Below are 25,088 nucleotides of genomic sequence, written 5' to 3'. Positions count from 1 at the left end.
AGTAGAGAACGTAATTTAACTCTTTCTGCACCGCTGGGTGAATGAGACGCTGACAGATCGGGGGTTTTTTTTCTTTCTATCGGTTTTGTTTTTCTTTACTCGAGGAGATCAAATTATTGGTGGGGACAATTCAATAATTGCTGGATATTGGTGGGGACATGTCCCTGCCGTCCATGCCAAATCTACGCCCATGATCAATACTCTCAGTTATCCATTATATCCATAACAGACTAACGTGAATGCAAATAAACACGCTCAGCACAGACTACAACTATGCAAGCAGCTGCACCACAAACCTGACTACTCTGCGCAGGGCTGTAGAAAAAAAACTGGTCGGTCAAAAAAAACAAAAAAAACAAGAAGGCCAATCAGAGAGCTCAATACTAAACCGATTAAATCAACCTTTACTAAAATGTTGTTGCTATTTTGAAACTGTGTGATGTAACTTAAAAGCACGGTATGCTGCCTTAATACAATTTCAAGGTTTTAAACATTTTGACAGGTTAAAGGTGGTTAATAAAGTTTTACTTGTTTATTCCGCGTCAGTGTCAAAGGATTTCTGCCGCCCAGGGTAGGGGACAAATAAAGTAATTTGTTAATACATGTTATGTGTGCCGGGAGTAACTAAGTGTTGTTGCAGACCACACCCATTGGAGAGTGAACAGCGGTTCCTGGCTTGTAAGTGTGGAAATTTACTATCAGCAACAACAAATAGGGAGAATATTACAGTGTCAGTAATAACATCAAACTACTGGTGAGTGATTAAATAACATGTAAAACTCAATTCAGTGATCTAAGAGTAAGAAACGCTATCATCAAAATGAAGAAGAGCAACAGAAGTAGCAAAACAAATATAGTAAACATCTGAATGCAATGTGATCACGTGATTTACGGGAATGGGTGCAGGGGCTCAGTGAAACTCCTCCTCCCTTACACTAGAAATACCCAACACACACAGCTGGTGCTCACATGTTCAGCCGCTCTTCACTTGCCGCACTGAAAGGAGAAAGAAAATGGTTGATTCTGCAAAATTCTTGATTTTGCTGTTTCTTTGTCAATGGATTTCTGCCACTAAAGGTAGGAGACAATTAAAGTAATTAGTTAATACATTCTATGTGTCCCACAGAGTATGGAGGCCAGGAGTAATAAAAATGACTTAATTAAATAAACCATTAAATTATTAAATGTGTCCATAATTAATTTACATTTGAATAAATGAATTTCATAAATTTTTAAATAATTAAAGGTGTCAATAATACATTGAACAAATATGTTCAATGTATTATTGAACAAATAACAAACAAATGAACAAAGTGAATATTAATCATGAGGGTAAATGGCCCTGTACACCACGGAGCGAGGTCAGCATATCCACGATATCTTCAGCTCTCTGAGTTAACCCAGAGTTTCCCAGCTGGGTCACATGAAAGTGTCGGCAGCATCAAACTAATCTAACGGTCATCTACAAATCTAATTCACGGGTTTCTATTCTATTGTATATGATTTTACAGAAAATCATAATTATTACTGCCAACTATTCTGGAGATGTGAAAATCTACAGCATAAAGAACACAAAAATATAGCAGTCTAACACAAAGTTGTAAAAGAGATGAACGCTTCAGTTTGTCACAGATCAAAGTGAAATGAATGTGATTGGTTGAACACGTTCTGTGTTATCTATATTTTTATAACATTTTTTAAATTTCATTTTTTTAAATAATAATTTTTAAATTCTAATTGTAAAACTAAATTTATCCAAGTACAGTTGATTGATGTCATTCCCTTTTGGTGATGAATGAAATTAGCCCTCTTCTTCATATTATTCCCACATATTTTGCATTGATTTCATAAAATATCAATATTTGCCGTCTCTATAGTGATACAATATCACCAAGAAAAATACTGCAGCTAGCAAGCTACAGCTGCTGCTGCCTTTCCTTCACCCGGTTCCTCTGTTATAAGAGTGCACAGGTTCAGTCTGCCATCTGTCACTCTTCATCCAGCCTCCCTGCTTTACAGCTCACCTCTTCCATTGCTGCCCGCGTACCACCCGAAGAAGAGTGGTACTCAGCAACAGAGGAGAGATTATGTGCCTGCAACCTACAGCCTCACTGTTTGTGTTCCTAGGCCAGCTAACCATGAGACTGTCATGTATCACTGAGTCGACCTCCATTGAGACTTTTTGTGCTACTCTGGCAGTTGAGGTAAAGACTAGTTCAGTTCCCCAGCTTGCACCTCCTGAAACTCCTCACAATTCTACACGTCATGCATCCTTACAGACACTTCATTGTGTTTTTGAGACTAAAGGCTGTGGTCCGGAGCTATAACTCCTTGAGACTGCTCATATTGTTTGTACATACTGTATGTCCCTGTCCAAAGCTTCATTTTGGCAGAGAATCATGCGCCTAAGTGCGCATGCGCCTCTTCCAAGAACCAGTTGAATCTCCTAGAGCTTGTTTATTTAGAGAATGTGGCTTCATCCAGTGCTCCTCCCAAAGAGTGTTGTGCTTTTGAGATTGTTTGTGTCACACCACCTGTCCCTGCTCCCTGGGTGAGAGCAGCTGAGACACAGTCCACCTCTGCACCTGTAACTCTTCTTCAGTTCATCAGAGCAGCTTCTACTGCTGTAGGAGTGAATTGTTTTACTTGGATCCTTTTAACCTCTGTGTTGTTTCCTCCTTCAGTCCAGGAACTCGCAGCTAAGTCTGGAGAAGAAATCACTCTGCCATGTCAACTTTCAAACAAAAGAAAGAATCTGATAGGTGTGGAGTGGAGCAGATCTGATCTGAATGATGAATACGTCCTTTTGTACCGGGATGACCATATTGTTCCAGTCAACCAGCATCCATCTTTTAAGAACCGGGTGGATCTGCAGGACAGACAGATGAAGGATGGAGACGCGTCTTTGATTCTGAAGGATGTGAAAACTAATGACACTGGAACATATGAGTGTCATGCCCTCACCCTGGGAATAAATCGCAGGAAGAGAGCTGCTGAAACTATCACCAGCATCTACCTTCATGTTGTTCCTCCAGGTGAGTGAGTAGAGTTGAGTGTGTATGTGATCAGAGGTGAAGCTGCTTCCTGGTTGTTGATGTTTGTTTCTAAAGATGTTGTTGATGAGACTTTGTAGAAAGCAGCTGGTCTGAGTGATGTGATCAGAGTGCAGTAGATAATGTCTGACAGCAGTTTGAAGAGGAAATGGATTCTGTTCTGTTCTTCACTCATCACCTACCTGACAGCTGACACCTCACACCTGTTTCTCACCTGCAGGTCAGCCAGGAGTCAGCAGAGGACATGATGGACTGTCAGTTTTTGCTGTTATTGTTATTGTTGTTGCTGCTGCTGCTGTTGGTTGGATCTACAGAAAACATAAACAACATAGTCAGGACTCACATTGTCCCACCACTGAACCACAGATTCAAATCTCTGAGAGGTTTCTGAACTCTGAATCTGCTGCTGCTGAACAAAGAGACAGGAATGACCTGGAAGCAAACAACTGTCACCAACACTCCACAAGGATCCCTGATGCCACTCTGACACTTGAGGATGAACTACGTCATCCTCCTCCTCAGGAAACAGCAGGACTGCTTCCAGAGAGAAACATCAGAGTGCAGTAGATAATGTCTGACAGCAGTTTGAAGAGAAAATGGATTCTGTTCTGTTCTTCACTCATCACCTACCTGACAGCTGACACCTCACAGTTGAGCATACCCAGGGTATCTTTCCTATATCTGAAAGTGGATCTGTTGGACTATAACTGGTCTGGTAGTTCCAGCTGTTCCAGCTCTGTTATTGTCAGCTTACTGAAATAGGGTGAAACTAACCACGGTCCAGTCATTGAAAGTCATCAACGACTTGTGGTGTGAGGAGAACATATCTAAAACAAAAGATATAGTTATTGATTTTAGGAAACAACAAAATGGGCACGGAGTCACTTTAATTAAAGGTCAGAAAATAGAGCAAGTACAATCATATAAATATCTTGGGACCATAATCAATGAAAAACTGAACTTTGATCAAAATTGTAAATCAGTTTGTAAAAAGGGTCACCAGCACCTTTATTGCCTAAGGAAACTTGCTCATTTCCACATTGACCAAAAAAAATTGTTTTATCGTTCTTTTATTGAGTCTGTTTTATCCTTTTGTTTGGTGGCATGATTTGGTCAGACCTCAGTCACAGAGAAAAACTCACTGAATCAGATAGTGAGATGGTCCAGTCGTCTGATAGGTGAGCCACAGTCTTGTTTAGCCTCCCTGTACTCCAAGCAAGTACAGGCTTTATCAATCCTTAAAAATGGTTCCCAGACTTTTTTTGCTGCGCCCCCCTTTGTTTTACAAGAAAAATGTAGAAAGAAAATAAACTACTAACTCTTTATGCTACGTCCACACCTACACGGGTATTTTTGAACACGCAGCTTTTCGTCCACATGTAAACGGCGTTTCGAATCACCGAAAACTGAGATTTTTTTAAAACTCCTTTTTTGCGTTTACGTGTGGACGAGGAATACAGAGTTCGTCACGCAACATCAAAGGTATGTGCCTTTTATCATGTCACGCTGTGCGCCACATTATTCTTTACATGAGATGAATTGCAGAATGGTGGATAGAGACAAAATACTGTTAATCTGACTATCCTCACGTTTTACACGCTTACATACACACGCAGTTACTGTCCCTCCATTTACAAAGGCAGAGGCCTCACGGTGTGATTATTTTACATGTAGTTGTGTTTTTTTCCTGTGTAATAATGTTCAACATTGCTATCAATACATTTTTCAAAAAATGCCTCTCTGTGCAAAATAGGTTTAAAAACATAAACAACTGTTGGATACTGTTAGTCTGTGAATTGAACCGAGGGAACAAATCGTGGCAGGATCAGCCTGATGTTATTTGTATCCCGCTGTAACTTTACTGTATAAAGAGCTAACATCTCCAAAATGTCAGGAGTAGTTAGTCATTACAAGAAGTGTTTAAACTAAAAATCACGAATGTGGGATACTGTTTGTCCATGATTTGAACAGGGCAGCGCTGCTCCCGACACAGGGAAAACCAATTCTGCAGGGGAGACCTACCTCGGCACTTGTGCAGGTGAAGCCAAAGGGCAGATATGCTTCACCATATCTTCCCTTTGGCTTAGAATGAAGTTGGTTTGGAAACATATTCAGCTATGCTTAATCTCCTGCTTTGTGTTTCTGTGGGCGCCCCGTGCTAGCAGTGTCCAAGCGTTGGTTCCCCCCCTAGGGGGCAGGCCCCACACTTTGGGAAGGTCTGCTCTAAGGGGTGAATTTCAGCTTCTTTCCTCAGGACGGAGGTTTCTATTTCCGAGATGCAGGACAAAGCGTTATAAAAATAGCTTTGTCCCCGTTGCTGTCACTGAATTAAAAAAGAACTGTTTTTGTTTTTGATTCGAAATATTAAATTACTATATATGTGCTACAGTGAGGTTTATATCTTTATTAGGTATGTGTGTTTTTTGAAGGGATGCCAAATGCTATCATTTTTCTGTAAAGCAAATTTACCTTGCATATGGGTATAAATAAAGTTACCTTGACCTTCACAATGACCTTGATCTGATCATTTTAACTGCAGACGACTTTTTAAACTCCTAAAGTTTGGCTGTTAGACTCTCACAGTGAGCCAAAATGTACATGTTTTTTGTGTACCACATGCAGACAGTCCAGCTTTAGGTCCCTCTAGCTTTACTTTTCTGGTGAAAAGTAAACATTTTGAAAATGAAAATCTGGTTTAACTACTTTAGATCATTCAAAAAATCACACTTCTATGCAAAGATTATGCATAAATTCATAAATACAAAACATACCAAAAAAATAAAAATAAATTATGAAAATAATCACTTCATTGTTCTGTTTGTGTGATGTTGAGTTCTATTTCTTTATTTAAAAAGGTTTCATGCATTGAATGGTGCTGGGAGCGGTCACGTTTGTGCAGCTCTCGTGTTACTGGAAACTACTGATCCCTAAACACATAAATCCAACCACCTGAGCGTAGCTCCAGGCAACACCAGGTGAAAAACATGCTGACAGAAACTGCAGCACTGAATCCTTAAAGATATGTTTCATATTTCTTTATGTCATTTTTTAGATATCATTTTAAACTTGTTGTTACACTTTTTTACACAAGGTTACACTCTGACCTTTTTCCCTCTTTTTGACTTACATTAAAAAGTCATAAACCAGGATTCAGATAAGTTAGCTATTGAACAAAGTCCCACCTTTACAACACTTCCAGTAAAAGCTGACGATAAACCTGGACATTGAGCTTCTTTAAATGCAGTATATAAAAACAAGCCATTAAAATGTAACCTGCACAGCTCATAATGAGCCTGTGACTGTAAGCAGAGAACAAAATGGAGGATGTGGTTTGCTGCTGAGCTTCACCTCCCCCACTGTTGCTGAAAGAAGGAAGTTGTTTTTTTTGTTTGTTTTTTACAGAGAACAGTCATCATCTGTGCTGTCATGAAACTATTTTCTGAATAGTTTCAGACTTTAAAACCAGTTCATGATTTAAATCTTTAAGAATCTCTTCCTGGGACTCTGAATGTTAAAATGTGATCAGATCAGTTTTATCAGTCATGTGTTTCCAGTTCGGTTCTTTCCTTTTCCTGTAATTTGTCTCTCTGTGTTTTATGAGAAGCCGACTGTTCCTCTTAAAGTCATCATGTGGTCAGAACAAGCTGCTGCTGAAAGACTTGAAATGTACTTAAAATGCAAAGAGCAGAGTTGACTGTAATAACTGGATCACAGGGAGTTAAAACTGAAGGTCATGTGACACAGTGATCTCTGTGGGACTCGTTTACTCAGTAACTCGATCAGAGTCCTAGGCTGCCTCATGTAGGTCAGCTTTTTTGTTACATTTGAGTCACATCTGGCCCACACAACTCGTTTTAGACCCTCCTCTGTTGTCTCACATACCCAGTGTGACTCAGAAAGATGAAACAGAAACGTTGCTGTGGAATTTCTGTTATAAAAATGTCAGAGATAAAAAAGAGTCATAAACATGACCTTAGATTGAATATCAGTCATTTAGTGACTAAAAAAACAGAAAATATTCCAAAAACCTGTATGTAAACCCCCTTTTTAACTCTGTCACTAAGAATTAAAACTGTGTTTCAGTCTGTGTTCAGGGCCGAGCTCTGTCAGGGAACAGATGACATGTCTGTGCTTGAAGCTGTTTTGCAGTGTGGTTTCAACACCTCCCCCACACCATAGAAACAGCAGAGCGCTGCCTTGAACACAGAAACAGACTTCCTCTTTAACAGGACTGTGCAAAAATCATGAATCAGTCATTACAGACTTTTTACAGTTGAATGAACTTTTTAAAAATAGTTTAAAGTTAAATATTTTTTACATGTTTATAGTTTTTGATGCATTCTCAATCACCCAGGAAAGTCACTTAGATGAGTGACGAAACATTTCTTCCATTGAAAATGCCACGTCCAGATGAACAGAGTCAACTTTTGGAGATATAGCAGTTTTTCTTTAACTCAAAACATAAAACAGGGTGAAAGTAACACAGTTTTAGTATTTTGTAGCTTTTGTCTCAGCCCATGCAGACTCAGTCTGTCTATATGATGCATCTACTTGGTATTAAAACCACACTGTCACACCTAAAAACAGCTTCAACAACAGCATGTAGCATGTTTGCATTTGATTTGTTTGCTGTAAGCTTCCCTCTTAAACTACCTCCTTCCTTCACAAGTATAAGTACTTCCCGGTGGGGGTCAGCTGAACTCAGTTTTGGGAGTTGAAATCAACAGAAATTTTTTTTAATTTGAGACTTAAAAAAGCAGCTTTTTACTTCCATAAAGGACATAAATAAAAGAAGATATGAACAGCACACAGTGTCTCTAATGTCTGTCAGCTGGCTCGCATGGAAAGTCCAGTGTCACATTTCCCTGTAGGGTGGAAATCATGCAAACGTGATGACTGCCTGCGTGTGCTTGTTTTATCTTTCATCATCCCCTATGACAGACCACAGCTCATGATAAAAGTTTTGATGTTGTATAACTGTGTTTATGTTTGCTTGGAATCGTGTACATAAGCAGGATATAGAACTACACTATTTTAAGCAACTCTGAAGACAAGAAACAGTTCAACAAGGAGAGACTATGAATTAGTAAAGTTCAGGATTTGAGTAATAAGCTGTCTGAAGTGCTGCAGTAGAAGAAGTAGAAGAAAGTCGTGAAAATAGTAGGAACTAGGGTGCAGGGAGTTGGACAGGATTGATGTTTTCTTTATCGTGCATGAATCACATGCAGTTTGAAATGCACCTGGTATAATATTGTTTTTACAGCTCAGGGTGGAAATTTTTCCCACGTCATTCTGTTTTATTTAGTAAACAAACAAAACATGTCACCTGGTCCTCGCCTGCTTTTGTTTGAGTTCATTCTTTGTCTGTTTATTGTGCAAACAATAGAGTTTGTTTCAAGGTGAAGTGTTGCCAGCCGCTCTCACATGTCAGTCTGCTGTTGTCCTGTATCTCAGAGCCACAAACTAGAACCACATGAGGAACAAATTCAACACAGAATCACGATCTTTTTTTTTCTAAGGAATGTTTCTTTTAGAAAAAGTTCCATAATCATAGTTGAAGAGACAACAGAGCATCATGAAAGGAGAAGCAATAAGAAACCATCTCACCATCAGACCAGACAGTCAGCATGACTGATGAGTGACTAATCATCATGTGTATGATTGCTGCAGTTATGATGTATCTTACAGCAGATCTTGATAAAATGCTGATATGTTTTAACATTCGGCAGGTTGTTAAACTCACAGGGCAACTCAGTTAAACGTGGTTTAACAAGGACAATGAACTAAATGACATAAAATGACCCAAGTGGAGGGTGTAGTTTGGTAACACAGTCTGTCTGCAGGTTGAGTGCTGTCATATTTGAGATTTTCTTTTGCTCATCATTTCCTCAACTTTTAAACAGCAAGGATTAAATGATTAAATCAAAAACTGAAGAGAAAACTGATGGATGTGAATAAAGTTAAATAGAAAACACGTTTTTATTCTGCTTTTACTGTTAAAATAACTTAAGTAAAATAAACATTATGACTACGACTAGTTAGACACTAAAAATGGAGAGTAGAGGAGAGTCAGATCAGGATAAGTTAGGCAAATCAGACCCACATATCTTAGAAAAAACTTGGATGATTTGAATTTCAAATTTGATGCAAAGTTTGTGCTTGTGTCATATTTACAGTCTCTTCTTTGTGTTGTTGGTACTTCAGTGCCAAGATAACCTCAGAGCAAATAAAGTAAAGAAAGAAAATTCTACTGAAGCTTTCTGGAGTTCAGGGGATTTTATAATTTATTTATAATTCCCTATAAATCTAAAAAACAAAAACGAAAGTAATGCTGTAAGTTTTGTTTTACAAGAAATGAGAGAGGGGAAGGGTTGGGCTCCACCCACATCCTGCAGTCAGTCACATCGAAAGTTTCCAACATTTATTCTCTGATTTTAATCAATAAAAACATATTGGTGACATATAACTCATTGTGCATTACTCAGATGGAATATCATGAGCTTTGCTGCAGGTTTTACCCTGTCAGAAAAAAAGTACACAAGTTATAAAGTTGCAACAACTGAGCTAAATACAAACAGCTGAAGCTATGAGGCCCCCTGGAGGTCAGATATAAACGCTATGAGCTGTACTTTTAAACAGGATAGACATCTATTTATATATGTTTATAGATTTCAAACATTTATGATTTTTATTCAGCTCTTTAAGCATATCTATTCAACCCAGAGTGCTGACTGTCAAGAGAAATATGTGAATGTGTTTATGAGTAAAGCGAAACACGCAAACATCAATCAGTCTTGACACACAAAAACACACACCCAGTAAACACGTCTGAACTTGACTGGGAGGCATTCAACTGCTGGCTGATGAGAAGTCACATGTTCAGTGGTGGTGATGGTGCACATTTAAAGACACAGTAGCAATCTGATATCAGACTGAGATGTTTACTCTCTGACTCTGAGGTTTGTACTCAGATTAACACAAATAGGAAAGGATCATGTCTGTATGTGACATGCAGCACACAGAATGGGTGTTTTTCTGTGTGAAGATTGTTTTAACCAGAACTCTGTGAACAAGTTTGCACAAGAAAACACGTCTCACTCTCTGAGGGCTGTGCAGGTTTACTGCAGCTGTTTGTAAAGATAAGCTCTGCAGGCACCGACAAGAAGACTGAAGTCCGTTAATTCTGCTTCAGGCAAGAAAACAATTAACCTTTGAATCAGAATGCAAGACTGTGATTGGCTGCATGTACTTACATGAGCAAGTGACTGAGTTGTTGCATTATCATTATTCAAAAAATTTCAACCTTTCAATCAGAATGCACAAATGTGATTGTCTGCATGAACTTACATTGGCACATCAGAATCAGAATCAGCATACTTTATTAATCCCTAAGGAAATTATATGGGTTACAGTTGCCAGACTATGTAAACAATAATAATTTTACAGATTTAAGAAATAGCACAATATATACAAATCACTCAATAATAAATATCAAGGACAGGCAGCAACATTACTGAGTCAAAAAGAGTGTGTGCAAAAAGGGTGTAACTGTTGTAGTGTTTAAATTTTTGCTTTTTTCAAGAAAAAAAAGAGTCTAAATTTAAGCTGTTATTTCAGTATAGCTGTAACACTGCAAACATACACAGCACGTAATAAATACATAATAAATGATCCACAGAGGTGTGCAGGACTGTATTTAGCAACCAGACAGTCATCACTGGTCAGACTGGTTCAGCTGTTTTGAAGGTGTCACTGTTGACCTCAGTGAGGAGTAGATGATCCGTTGCTCTGGTGAAGGATCTGAACACAAACACACAGATTAAAGAAACATTTAGATTTCAGGTGAAAAACTCTTCTGGGACACATCAGAAAATGTAGCATGTACTGTCCACGAACATGCATTGACCCAAGTGCAACAGAGCTCAAGTAATCAAGAAAAATCAAGTGACTGGCTTTGAATTTAATTTAATTTGAAGCCAATGGTTCAGAAGGAACTTGTTTTATTTAGTTTGAATTTGATTAAAGGCCATAAAAATACCCATTTCAAACAAATCGCAAATAAATCGTATATTTTTAGAATGCCAATCATCAAATATACTAATGCTAATGCCTGGAGGGAAAGCTTTATTCCTAATTAGAGGCTGCAGTGCACTAGAAAAAACTCTTCTTCCAGCAATATTATGCCAAACTTTAAGTGTAGACATCAAAATGAATTTTTGTCTGACACCAAGAGGAAGGTCAGCCAGATCAATGGATAAAGCACTAAGAAGCGAAAGAGGGTCACGGCACCAAGTATCTACAGGTGGATCGTTTGGTGTAAAAAAGAATGTAACCACCCTGAGATTATTTGTGCATGGCAAGCCCAGTAATAATATAGGAGGTTAGGAAGTGCCTGCCCCCCTTCATCATTAGGCAGTTGTAAAATCTGTATTTTAAGTCTAGATTTCTTTCCATGCCATATAAATTTAGGAAGAGATCCCTCAATCTCTGAAAATGTTTTTCTGTTGACCCTAAGAGACAACATTTGTATGGGATATAATATTCTGGGTAAAACATTCATTTTGATTAATCTTATTGTACACATCCAAGATAGGGGGAGGTCAGACCACCTATTAAGGTCATTCTTGACTGAGGCAACAATTGCTTTCAAGTTCAACTTGTACGACTCTGTTGTGTCTGCAGACACCCTAATACCTAAATATGTAAAACCTGTGGTTGACCACCTGAAAGGAAAATTAGGAGGAGTGTCCCATCTCCCCCCATCACTCAGTGGCAAAGCCTCAGATTTATCATAATTAATTTTATACCCTGAAAAAAGGCCCGATTGATTAATGATATGTGTCAGTGCAGGAATAGATGTTTCTGACTTAGTGACAAAAAGCAACATATCATCCACGTAAAGGGAAATTCTTTATTCAGTATCCAACAAGGTTACCCCACACTGCATGTTACCCCTACGGCACCTTGTGTATGTGGTAGGACTACAGGAGGGTGAGCCTATATCCTTTTTGCGGTGTGTCCTCCATGGACTAAGGCTCAACCACAGGGCACTCGCCTGGTAACCATATCCAGGGTTCACCGGGTGAACCATTCCATAGATCTTTTACTCGTGTCAGCTATTTCAGTTCCATTTTATTTATACACCACCTAATCATAATGACAGTCGCCTCAAGGTGCTTGAGTCTACTGTATTGTAAGACAGACCCTATAAAAATACATACAAGGAAAAAACAAATAATCGTAAGACCCCCTATGAGCAAGCACTTTGGCAAAAGTGGGAAAGAAAAACTCCTTTTCAACAAGTAAAAACCTCCAGCAGAACAAGGCTTGTTTTTTAATCTACATAAAACGTGGTATACAACTATACAAAGCAACTCCAGCTGAACTTCAATTTGTCTGAAATGTTTCAGCCAACCTAACTGTGAATCTCCTGCTGTTTCAACTTCTCATTGCTGACATTCAGTATGTAGAAATATCAACTTGGTTCTGTACTATATATATATATATAAAAATATAAAAAAAAAGTTCAACATACCCAGAGAGTATTTTCTTTTATATGGATTCACTCACTCTAACATTGGCAATAAGGAGTCAAACAAAGTCGCTAAGTTAACCCAGGATTTCATGATGTATGGAATGATCATTGGTTTGAATGTCTTTTTGAAGGACAGTTCATTAACTTTAACCACCTAAGGAACAAATGCATAATCACCCGCACCTCAAAACAAGCAACGGATATGAGGAAAGATAGAATGACATCACTGGATTATGAATGTTAAGCCTTTTATTGCTGATGTAGCAATAAAAATATATGTTATGGGCAAATAAAAATAAAACAACAAGAAAGCAATGCAAGAAAAAAAACTAAAACTAGAAGTTCCACAATCTAATATAAATTTAAAAAACTATAAAGAGCATCATCAATGCGTTCTGTCTCTCTCTGTCACAAACATGCACTAGAGATTTGCTGTTCTGGTGTTTGATTGAGGATCTGCCTGGTAATATAAGTAGATCAGTGACTGTGAGCCAATTATTTGATGATTCTCAGTTTAATATGAATGTCATGTGTGAAACAACAGCAGGTACTTATAAGCTACAGTTAAATATAGAATGTATTTTACTGTTTCCTGCATTTTTATTCAGCATCAGCTTTGTAAACAAAATCTTGTTTTTTTGATAATACGTTTGATAACCTGCTGAAGCGTTAACATTTAATGTGCCTCTTGAAATACTTATGTACACTGATCATTTTTTATCCACTAAAATAAAGGGAAAGCTATCAGTTTATATTCCTTTGGGATTTTTTTTGTCAGCTTGGGTTCTTTCCTTTGATAGTGAAGATGAAAAGAACAATTGGCATGTTCATGCAGGTCTAATCTCATTGTCACCTGATCTCAGCTCCTACAGAGAGAGAAGCTGCAGCACTAAAGATTTAAATGTCATTCGTTTTTTCCCCCTTAAGACACATTTGAGTCCAAAGCATCTCTTTATACTGGACATAAAAGCTGCTTATTGTTCATTGAACAAAGTCCTCTCAGTAGAACACTCACTATTATACTCAATAAAAGCTGGTAATAAACTGACAGCAGTAAACCTCTGTAACTACAGTATATAATGAAAAACCTTAAAGTGGGATTAAACCCAAATTCAGCCACAGCTCCTAATGAGCCTGTGACTGTAACTAGAAACAAAAGGTCAGCTTCAGCTCTGCCACAGATTCTCTGCTTGAGGGAGGAAGACGTTTTCAGTTCTTCTTCTCTGACTCTAAAGTGCAAACTAAGCCGGATGTGTAAACACACTGCTGATCTGATTCAGATGGTTCAGATTAATGAGTGTGTCTACCAGACTGCAGTAAACTCATCACTCTGTGCTCTCTGATTAAGACCTCCAGCTGCTGTGTTAAGAAGTGCATATTAACTATGACTGACTGTTGGCTTTATGGTAAATGGTCTGTATTTATATAGCGCTTTACTAGTCCCTAAGGACCCCAAAGCGCTTTACACAACCAGTCATTCACCCATTCACACACTGGTGATGGCAGCTACAGTGTAGCCACAGCCACCCTGGGGCGCACTGACAGAGGCGAGGCTGCCAGTCACTGGCGCCACCGGGCCCTCTGACACCACCAGTAGGCAACGGGGGAAGTGTCTTGCCCAAGGACACAACAATCACGATCGCCCCCAAAGAAATACCAAACAAATATGTTTCTTGTGCTTCAGCTGCTCTCTGAGTGTTATGGTTTAGTCTGCACATTTATTAGCTCAGCAACTCCTTGATAAGACCAGGCTCACTCTTGAAGGTTTAGCTTTGCATGTTTAAACCTGCTTTTTTGTTTTTCTTTTTTTTTTAAACTTTTGCACAATTTATATCTGGAGCCTATTCTTGAACCTATTTGCAGTGTATCTTTTTACAATAAAATGCTTCTTCTTTAAGAACCTAAAGTTTGTTTAACTGTAACTGTATTAATATATGATCCTAAAAGAGAAAACATGGTTTAAATAATAACAAGAGACTGCAACTGCCTCCAAAGGGGGCAAAATTAAAATTTGTTTTATTATGTTTTTAATAAATACTCTATGTATGAAAACAATTGTTTGGTTTCTGTATTGTATTTTGATGTATTTCTGTATTTAAAAAGGATTTATGCTTGTTTTCCTTTCTGTTAAGGTGTATTTGAACAGCGTTGGGAGCGGTTGTGGTCATGCAGATCTAGTTTTACTAAAAACCTGCTGATCCAGTTCCAGAGAGACAAACAAACCACCTGAGATCAGCTTCGGGCATCACCAGGTAAAAAAAAAAACACTCAGAGCAGCTGAAGCACAAGAAACATATTTGTTTGGTATTTCTTTGTGCAAAGGCTGATACTAAACCTGATCATTGACCTGCTCTAACTTCAGTATACAACAAAGAAACTGAAATTAAAATGTAACCTGCAGAGCTCCTAACGAGCCTGTGACTGTAAACAGAGCTCAGAATGGGCACATTGGGTGTCAATGTCACCTCCCCCACTGCTGCATTGTTCAAAAGAGAAAGTGTTTTTTTACAGAGAACAGATACCCTCTGAGCTGTTTCAAAAATATCTGCAGAATGTTTTTCTACTGTCAAACAACTTCATGATTTAAACCTTTAAGCTCGTCTAACTGCCTGAGGACAAACTCTGGATGTTAAAAATGTGATCATACCAGTTTAATCAGTTCTGTGTTGTCAGCTTGAAATGTTTTTTTCTTTATAATTTGGCTCTCTTTGTTTTACAAGAAGCAGACAGTTCCTCATAGAGTCATCATTTATCAAAAGCTGCTGATGAAATACTTTAACTGAAATGTACTTTAAAGAAAAACATGCCCCAAAAAACCAAAAGCAGAGATCATTCAGCTGGATCAGAGGAAGTTAAAGCTTGATAAGATGGTGTTAAATCTCAAATATGATCATGAAGCTGCAGGGGAATGTCTTATTTAAATGCTCTTTTTAAAGTATATGTGCTTTTTCATCAGGCATCACAAGTTGAGTGAGTCGGACTGTCTCAACTCAACCACAGCTTCATCTCTTATAGGTCAGACGTTCGTTGTTTTCTGACATTTCTACTCCATCTGGCCCACGCAGCACTCATTTTAGACCCACTTCGTCACTTCTGGCTCACACATTTCCAGACCTATAAAGGTCTTAATGTGGGCCAGGTTAGGCCCACGTGTGCCTGCTGCCTGGGGCTGGTTTGTATGGTTAGTCACTCTGTGACTCAACAGGATGAAACAAAAATGTTGGTCTGGGGAAAAAAAAATCTGTTTTAAAAAGTGAGTTCTTGGTGAACTCCAGTAATTTATTTGGAAAATACAAATAGCAAACTCCATTTTCACTGTGTAAGAATCAAAACTGAAATGTGTTTGTTTCTAAATGTCTGCCGAGGATCCGTCCCTGAGAGACAGCAGAGATAACAACATGGGTGCACACACACATGTACACAGTGTTTGTGGTTGAAGCTGTTGCACTGTGGTTTCGAGCTTGCAGACTGAATCAGGAAGTTGCTTCATGCACCAGACAAATAACTCATTTCACACAGACTTTAGGCTTTAAACAGCTGCAAGAGTTAAAGTAATATTTTAACTCACAGTCCATACAACTGGGCTAGAGAAACAGAGTTTTCCAATGTTTCACTGTTATGTAGTCTCCATAAAAGCTCAGCTTGCTCACATGACACGTCAACATCTTTTTCTTTTTCCCTAAAGGAAATATTTTATTCATGTCAAACAAAGTGAACCCCACGTAATGGAGAAACTCGTCCCAAAGAGCCTTTTGTTTAGGCCGACTCACAAAAATAATCCACAGTGTCACATTTCCTCCTTCACGTATGTCACACTCTGTGGCGAATCCCGCCCTCAGGTCTGTGTGACCAAGGCTCACATGAAGAGTGTTTATATACGGTTGTGTAACAGTGTTTAAGTTTGTTCTGAGCCACAGGGTGGGGCTTAATGAGGCCATGTTATGAGGGAGGAGTTTATTGACATTTGAAGTGAACAGAGCAGAGGCTGATTGGCTCACTGAAGGAGGGCTGTGAAATGATTGGACCAGACTGATGAAATGAGTTTTAAAGTGCGGGAAAGCCGAAGTGACCAGAAGCCCAAAAACGAATACAGCTCTGCCTTATGAACTCTTTCATAGGTTCAACTCAAGACAATACCAGGATCCTGCGTTCAGGGTGATGAACAGTTTCCTGTTCCTGTTTCCTGCTGTGAGGTCCGTGTAATTTCTGCAAATACTCTGTGCGCTCTATTGGCAAAAACAAATAAAAATATTTGATAGAGAGAGTTGAGGTTGCAGTTGTTTCACATCACTGATGATTATCAGTGTGGACCTCGTGTTGGACTGTGTTGTAGGATTGTGGGGTGCACTTTGTGGAGTCCTCTGAAACAGTGCACAGACCCACATGGACACCTTGATGATTTAATTTCTAAAAACGTTTTTAAAATGTTGTATAATTAGAAGCAGAAGGTGCTGCTTGGCAGAATGTGAGTGTGTGTTAATACCTCAGAAGGACAAGCTGGAGTTTAACCCTGACTGTGTGTGTGTGTACAAAACACAACTCTCAGGGCTTCAGTCCACAGACAGCCGGAAACATCGGAAGTGGACCAGGTGGAGGCTCAGCAGCCTATTCATGGTCACAGATCGTGTGATGTCCTTCACAGCAGGTAAACTGGTTTAAGGTGTGTCTATTTCAAGCTTGTGTCTAAAGGTTATCCTAAATTCGTAACTTATTTTATGAACAATTCGGTGTCAGTCCAGTTTGACTTCTATAGCCCCAAATCACAAGAACAGTCACCTCAAGGTGCTTTACACTGTAAGGTAAAGACCGTACAATAACACAGCGAGCACTTGGTGACGGTTGGAAGGAAAAAGTCCCTTTTAGCAGTCAGATTAAGGGACAGGCAACCATCTGCTGTGAGCCGTTAAAGGTGAGGAGGAGGATAACAAGACAAGCATTGTGGGTATAAGGTGTCACCTGTTCCGCTCACCTGCTTTTGTTTAATGTCTTCAAGGTCAAATACTCCCAGCAGTCTCACGTATCAGAGTCTGCTGTTTTCTGTGTCTCTGAGAATTTTCATTCACAAACTGCAATCATGAGGTACAAATACAACACAGATTTCAGTCGATTAGTTGTAATCAGAGCTGGTTTGATTCTTTAAAAAGTAGCGAAATATCGGCAGAAGGAAAACTTCACATCACTCCTTCTCCTCGTGATGTTTTCCTTCAAATTAGAGTAAACCTAAACCAAAGATAGAGGAGGAAGTTTATCATACTGGAAGTTTGAAACTATGTGTTCCTGTCATTCAGCAGAACAGGGAAGTAAAAGCTTCTGTAATCAATAAAGGGGGAAATCTGCTGTTGCTGTTAAAGGAAATTGAGTCATATCAGCGCTATAACAGCAGCTACTTAGAGACTGAAACCTGAGAGCAGAGCAGACTCAGCACACAGATATCTTTTTAGAACAGGCCCTGCGGTGTGGCAATGAGAGGAGAAACTTTGAATGTCAAATGTGCTCAAAAGTTTCTGCTCTCGTTTCCTCTGTTTGATGGCTCTGTGAAGTCTGTGAGTAAAAAACACCTAATGAGTTTAACGGAAGCTGTTTGGGAGTCTGGGGATTTTATTGGTTTTCACTATTTCACTTAATATGAAATAAAACTAAAAGAGAGGGAAAATGAAAGCTATGCAGTAAGTTTCGTTTTACAAGAATCGAGAAAGAGAAAGCCACGCCCACCAGCAGTTTTGTTTATCAGTGGAAAGTTTCCAAAATTCATTCTGTGATTTTACTTGTTTTAGACATTTTAAGGATATAAGGAACATTATGCATGACTCAGATGGATGAACAGAAGCTTCGCTGCAGGTTTTTCTCTGTTTAATATGTAGATAAAAGTGAATCACTTAAAAGAAATGACCTCATTACACAAATAAACCAGCTGGAGCTTTGGGGCCCTCTGGAGGTCAGATTTATACACTGAGGCTGCTCTTATGAACAGGACACGTATTTATTCATGGACTTTAATATTTATGTTAGAAACACTCTTTAATCATATCTATAACCCAGAGTTTTGACTTACAGGTGTGTCTGAACGTGTTTATTGTTGGGAACTATCAAGCATTCATCAGCACTGACACATAATCACCTGTAATCGTGTCTCATCATGTCTGGAATGCAGTTCAGCCGTTTCTTAGAAACTTCTGAGAGGACGTTTCAAAAGAAAACATGTTGGCACTGGTTGACTTTCAGTTTGAGCGTCCTGTTTAGATCTAATCTTTCCTTTGACTGCCTCCTCCCTCCGCTGTATATAAATGTATAACCTTTATTTGTATGTCTTTCTCTCACAGTCAGAGCAAATATTTTAAAGATGTTTTAAACACGTTCCTGGATTCATCTACAGCAGGAGCTGAAGCTGGCTGAGCTGTTACTGTGGGAGCGTTTAGCTGGAATTCAAAGAACTGAGAAACTCTTGTCCTCCACATGTTACTGTTAATCTGGATTATTATTTTTATATAATTGGTGTGAGTGTTTATAACATTTAGTGTCTGATGGATCTTTGCAGAGGACACAGCAGAAGCAAATTTTCTGCTTAATATTCACTGATTGCTTTACTTCTGTTTATTGATCCACTGTAATGTAGATTTTTTGCTCTCTATCAGCTCATATTTACAATTTTCCTCATTTTCTTTTTCTCCCTCTCAATAAAGGTCAGAGGTCACAGTGAAAGCCTCCATGTGTTGTTGGGCTGACAGAATCTCCTGTGCTGCCACCTGCTGGTGAAGAACTGTCAGAGGGCTTCATACACCAATCACTATAAGCATGTTATTAAATTATAACCACACACACACACACACACACACACACACACACACACACACACACACAATGCAACAGCAATGGCGTATGTGCTGTTTCTCAGTCTGTTTGTTTCGTCCTGAACCACCTTCCTGATGGTAACAGCTGTGACAGGTGATGGGTGGGATGTCCTTCAGGATGCTGCAGGCATGTGGCAGCAGGACCCCTAAGAGCACAGCCAAAGATCCTCTGTGCTGAAGATGTTTTTAAGACTACAGACCTGTCTCAGGTTATCCTTCATATCATATCTAATCTTCATCCATGAACAAAGTCTTCTTATTTTGCCAAGAAGCAGCAAAATGAATGAAGGACCAATATCAATAATGATCAATAAGTATTTTAGCCATACTCATGAGATCACAGACATACTGAGCATGATTATGATTTTCTCCTCCTGGACTGTCCCACATTCCCCTGACAGATCACACTTGATGACTCAGTGAACAACTGAAATGTGTGAACACAGTCTAATTACTTCCCCATGGAGGTCAGCAGTTCTTTCCATTTATGCCAAAGGAAAACAAACTCTGCATAGAAACAGCTGCTGTGTGGAAAGACCTGCATGACTGATGACTCAGACCAGGGGTCCCCAATCCCAGTCCACGAGGGCTGGTGTCCCTGCAGGTTTTAGATATCACCCTGGGTTAACACACCTGAATCACATGATTAGTTCATTACCAGACATCTGGAGAACTTCAAGACATGTTGAGGAGCTAATTTAGCCATTTAAAGCACTGAGGAATCAACATGTAGCAATGGATTTAGACATGCCTCATAGCAAATAGCAGAGATGAGCAAGGCCAAAATTAAACTATCAAACTAAAAGTTCCACAAATGTAATCGTAATAAAAAATTAAAAAAAAAATGAATATGAATAAAACTGAAATCATCAGTCTGAACCAATTCGTCTCTTGGATCAGGAACTCAAAAATGCACTAGAAACAGACTCATCTGCTGTTGACAGAGAGACAGTTTTTAAATTATTATTAACAGTTATCATTATTATCAAGAGACAGGTCAAAGGTCAGATGAAAACCACCAATTGTTGAGCATTCTGAAGCTCCTCTGCTGCCACCTACTGGCCCTATGACTGATGTCTTTCTACACAGTGCATACACTCATTGGCCACATTTTTAGGTACACTTTGTTAGTCCTGGATTGAACCGTCTTTTGCTTTCAGAACTGACATAATCCCTCATGGCATGGACTCACCAAGGTGCTGGAAATATTACTCAGAGGTCCGTATAGAGATGATAGCATCACAAAGCTGCTGCACATCTGATGTGAATCCGACACATCGCTAAAGTGCTGGACTGGATTTTCAAAGTTTGGTACAAATGTTAGACGTGTTTATGATACAGAACAAATAGTTAAGGCAAAAATAAGGCTTTTCACCCCCCAAATGTTATTTTTGTTGAAAGTAGCTTTAATAGTTTTACATTTTAATATTTGTTTACCGTTTACTCTTCTGTCAGAGTCCGACTTCTACTGAGAACTGCAGTCGACTCATTTAGTTATCGAAGCACTTCAGTGTCACTACACTGGCAGCACAAGACCATGAAGTTTGTGATTTTTTTTTTGTCTGTCGATATTATTGCAATTTTTACAATAATGAAAATGTTGCACAAGATCATAAAGTATTTCATTATAAAAACTTTGAAAAGTTCCTACCATTCTGAAAGCAGAGTTAAAAACAATGCTTTTCTCCAACCCTGCAAGAACATACATACACCGAGGTCAGCGTAAATAGTGACTGACACCTTAAATCCCACAGAGGAAACAAGTTTCAAAAACACCAGAGACAAACTAAAGTTAAAATTCACTCAGACTAAGCAATGAGAAGTCCACAAAGCACCAAGAACTGCTGCTACATGTCAACATTTACTTGCTGCCATGTGATTGGCTGATTAAATATTTCTAGTAACAAGGAGTCTGTGAAGGTTCTCAGTCATCCAGGTCATTGTAGTCAAAGGAGCTTGCAAAGAAAAGCGTCTGGACTTCTTTAAGTTACTTGAAGACGTTTCACCTCTCATCTGAGAAGCTTCTTCAGTTCTAAGGTCAAATGGTGGGGAGTCCCAGATTTAAACCTGGTGGGAGTTTCCCCCCACAGAGGGACAAAAGGACCCCCTGATGATCCTCTAATCGCCTGAGCCAAGGTGTGGAACTGGGTGTGGGTCCCAATCAGCCAGAGTTTCGGGTGAGTTCATTGTGAAACCTGGCCCCACCTTATCATGTGAATTCCTGAGGTCAGATGGCCCAGGATGTGAGTGGGCGTTAAGGCGTCTGGGAAGGGATCTCAAAACTGGATTATAGATGGCAGAGAGTTGGTGTCGTAAACCACCGCCTCTGTTCAAAGATGGTCGCTCACAGTGGACATAGATGCTTCTTTCACTCCTCTTTCAAACCATCTGTCCTCTCTGTCCAAAATGTGAACATTGGCATCCTCGAAAGAGTGTCCTTTATCCTTAAGATGCAGATGGACAGCTGAGTCTTGTCCTGTGGAGGTGGCTCTTCTGTGTTGTGCCATGCGCTTGTGAAGTGGCTGTTTGGTCTCTCCAATGTAGAGGTCTGGGCATTCCTCGCTGCACTGTACAGCAAACACCACATTGTTAAGTCTGTGTTTTGGCGTTTTGTCTTTCGGGTGAACCAGTTTTTGTCTGAGTGTGTTGCTGGGTCTAAAGTACACCGGGGTGTCATGCTTGGAGAAAACCCTCCTGAGTTTCTCTGATACACCGGCTACACCCCTTCAAGCAGTTGAAGGGGTGTACCCAATAAAGTGGCCAGTAAATGTGACTTAAATGTACATCACTGCTAATTTGGATGCTAACAATCTCCTGAAACCAATCCAGACCTGGTAGAGCAGAGTTAACTGCTAATCGTGAAGGTCGATGGTTTGATTCCAGTATATAGGCCATATAGGCCATAGCCAAAAAAGGGCTTTGAGTGCTTGGTTAGAGCAGAAAAGCTATATACAAGAACCAGTCCATTAATATTTAGCTGTGATCATCACATAACTTAGATGAAGAATTTCCTGCAGCATAGAGATGCATGCATGTCTGTATGTTCCCTTAGATGAGTGGACTGGTCTTGATGAAACTTTGTGTGGTGGCGCTAAGGCAGATAACCAGTAAAGGTGACTAAATGGTGTTGACAACGCCACCTGAAGAGGCAGTCACACCCCAGCAGAGATTACTACAACCAGTGCTAACGTACTAATTACAGAAGCCCACAAGTTCGTTATTAGCAAGCAGAGGCAAGTCAATTTCACAAAACAAAGTTTGTTAGGAAAAAGCTACTAAAAGCATAGAACTGCAAAACCAGAGAACTTCTTGGGTAGCAGGGCTGACAACACAAAAATATTAGAACACTTTTAATAACAAACATTAATCCAAAGGACAGGATTTGCTGCCAGTGCCACCCTAGTTAAAACGCTGGGTAACATAATTACATAAAGTGGTGGAGACCAGCCACTTAAGGAGACAAACTACAGGGAAGAGTGCCACCAATTACTCACCAGTGTAGCTTCGCTGCAAACCTCACTGCAGTCTACCCATTTCCCAATGTGTTCCACCATACCTGCCTAGCCCCCACAACAAGAGGCCATGCCTCCACTGAGGCAAAAATCAACAATAACCTATAAGATCAAGATATAAAACACAAAACCACAGAGTAAATGAGATATAAAAGAAAAACAAATACATTAAGATACAACTCCTTTGAGGAACATGATTAAAATATAAACAGTTAACACTAAAACACCATAAAAACAAACAACCAGTCAATGCCAGACAACAAAACAGCAGCAGTGCAAAGGCCTGTAACAAAAGAAATAAAGCAGTTATCCAGGGTCCACCCTACTATAAGCCAAACTGTAGATAACCCATGAGGATCCTACTTAACACCCTTTAATAGTTACACAGCTTAAGCAACTGCCAGGGAAAATTAATCTGAACTGCAATACTTAAAAACAGCCTGTGAGCTTCACCACCTTCACCTGAAATGACTGCAAGTTGCCAGGGATCAGGAGTAGGCCACAGCTGTTCCTTATAACCAGCCTCTGGTTACCAGCTAAGGGAGGAGTCAATGTTCATGCTGCATTCATACACACCATGCATGAACCAACATCTACCAATCTCGCCCACTACACCAAGGAATGTAATGTAAATGACTCCGCTTTTTTGTTTAGCTTGCTAGCTAAGTCTTCGTCGATAAACTCTACACAGCAAGTCACTGTTCTGTGTGATAAGCTAATTTTTTTCAAATTTGTCCTTGCCCTCAGGACACAAGATGCCTGCTGTCTCTACTATGCACTCTTTGAGAAACTGCCCTTCAGAGAATGGCTTGCTGGTCTTTGCTAATTTGAATGCCAGCAAATAACTTGCTTTCATACTTGATTATTGGATGGTAGTTTGTCAGATAAATGTGTTTTGCTGAGCCTGTAAACTACTTGCCAATCTCTGAGCGGTAGTCGTCCATTCTTGCATTGTTAACATTATTAGCATGGTGGGTGGAAAAGTGACAGCTGATGTTGTATTCTTCTAAATCCACAACAATTTCTTGGCAAATAAGATATACAGCCTATGACTGAATTTCTGTGAAAAAGTATTTAGTTGTCCATTCTTTGTTAATTAAAAACATGTCACTCACCGTCAACTTTTCCTACCTACCTACCTACATACCTAATTTCAGTAACCTCTTACTGCATGCACCAGGACTTCACAGCATGAGACACGGATGGTGTGCCAGAATAAAAAGACCAATGGGCAGGAAGTGACCCACAGGCTGCAGTTTGCCCACCCCTGTATTAGAACCAACTTGATTGTTTTTGCCAATCTGAGCTACAGCAGCTTATCTGTTGGATCAGACCTTACAGACCAGCATTCACTCCCCACATTCATTAGTGAGCCTTGATAATCGTGTCGCTGATTCATCACTGTTGCTTCTTGGGCCACTTTTGATATACTGACCTCTACAGACTGACTCCACAAAGAAAGAAAGAGTATGACACACAAATGTACTCCTTCGTGTCTGGAAAAGCAGCAGTGGGCCCTGACCTCTTGATCTGTGTGCTATCATGGATCTGATGAAGGATTTTAAGACTCTTCTTCACCCTTTTCCAGATTTTCACACCTCTGAACATGTGAAAATTACACATTTGCATAACTTAACAATTACAAATAAAGATATCAGTGTAACAGGAAAGGTCACCCTAACATGATCTAGAAAGGAATTTTGTTGCAATATCAATGCAGGAGAAAAATCTTTTCACTTCTTCCTTACTGAAGGTGAAAGCTGCTCTGTTTTGGTTCTCACCTCTCCACCTGATCTAAAAACAGACTCAATGTAATGCATGTGAATCAGCACAGGAAATATAAAACTGTCATTAAAATTACCTTTGATTTGAGATTATGTTCCTGTGGAAAGGTGAATAAGAAAATTGCCTCTCATCCTTGTTATACTGATGATGTTTTTGAGCTTCTCTGTCTCATAGCTGCAGATCACCCACAAGCATGTGCAAAGATTCACTAAACCTCATAAATCCCGTTTGCATGCCTTTCTTACATAAGAAACACTACTCATGGCTATATATATCTGTAAAAGACCAATTCAAAGACAATTACTGGCATGCAGCACTGAAAACAAGAGGACTTACTCTCAAAATATTTCATCCA

The 25,088-nt window shown here is 39.4% G+C and overlaps 2 protein-coding genes across 5 annotated transcripts in view; one reads left to right on the top strand and one right to left on the bottom strand.

The window, feature by feature from the left end:
• The window catches only part of LOC146521532 (uncharacterized), a 144,603-nt gene that overhangs the window by 20,575 nt on the left and 98,940 nt on the right, over positions 1-25,088 (bottom strand). The window lies entirely within an intron of this gene.
• LOC146521538 (myelin-oligodendrocyte glycoprotein-like) lies at positions 947-10,205 on the top strand. 4 transcript variants are annotated; one of them, XR_014873338.1, is made up of 4 exons: positions 947-1,077; positions 2,685-3,035; positions 3,274-6,606; positions 6,737-10,205. XR_014873338.1 is itself a non-coding variant. In XM_085155193.1 (3 exons), exons 1-3 carry the CDS (start codon positions 1,014-1,016, stop codon positions 3,618-3,620), a joined length of 762 nt encoding a protein of 253 aa, XP_085011319.1. In that variant the 5' UTR covers positions 947-1,013; the 3' UTR covers positions 3,621-10,205. The 4 variants fall into 4 exon arrangements, 1 of the variants encoding a protein (XP_085011319.1); XR_014873340.1 differs by adding an exon at positions 2,020-2,204 and having other exon boundaries at positions 953-1,077; positions 3,274-10,205; XM_085155193.1 differs by having other exon boundaries at positions 3,274-10,205.

The sequence above is a fragment of the Neolamprologus multifasciatus genome, chromosome 3 (genome assembly GCF_963576455.1).
Source record: "Neolamprologus multifasciatus chromosome 3, fNeoMul1.2, whole genome shotgun sequence".
NCBI lineage: Eukaryota > Metazoa > Chordata > Actinopteri > Cichliformes > Cichlidae > Neolamprologus > Neolamprologus multifasciatus.
This window is presented reverse-complemented; position numbering and strand designations above follow the sequence as displayed.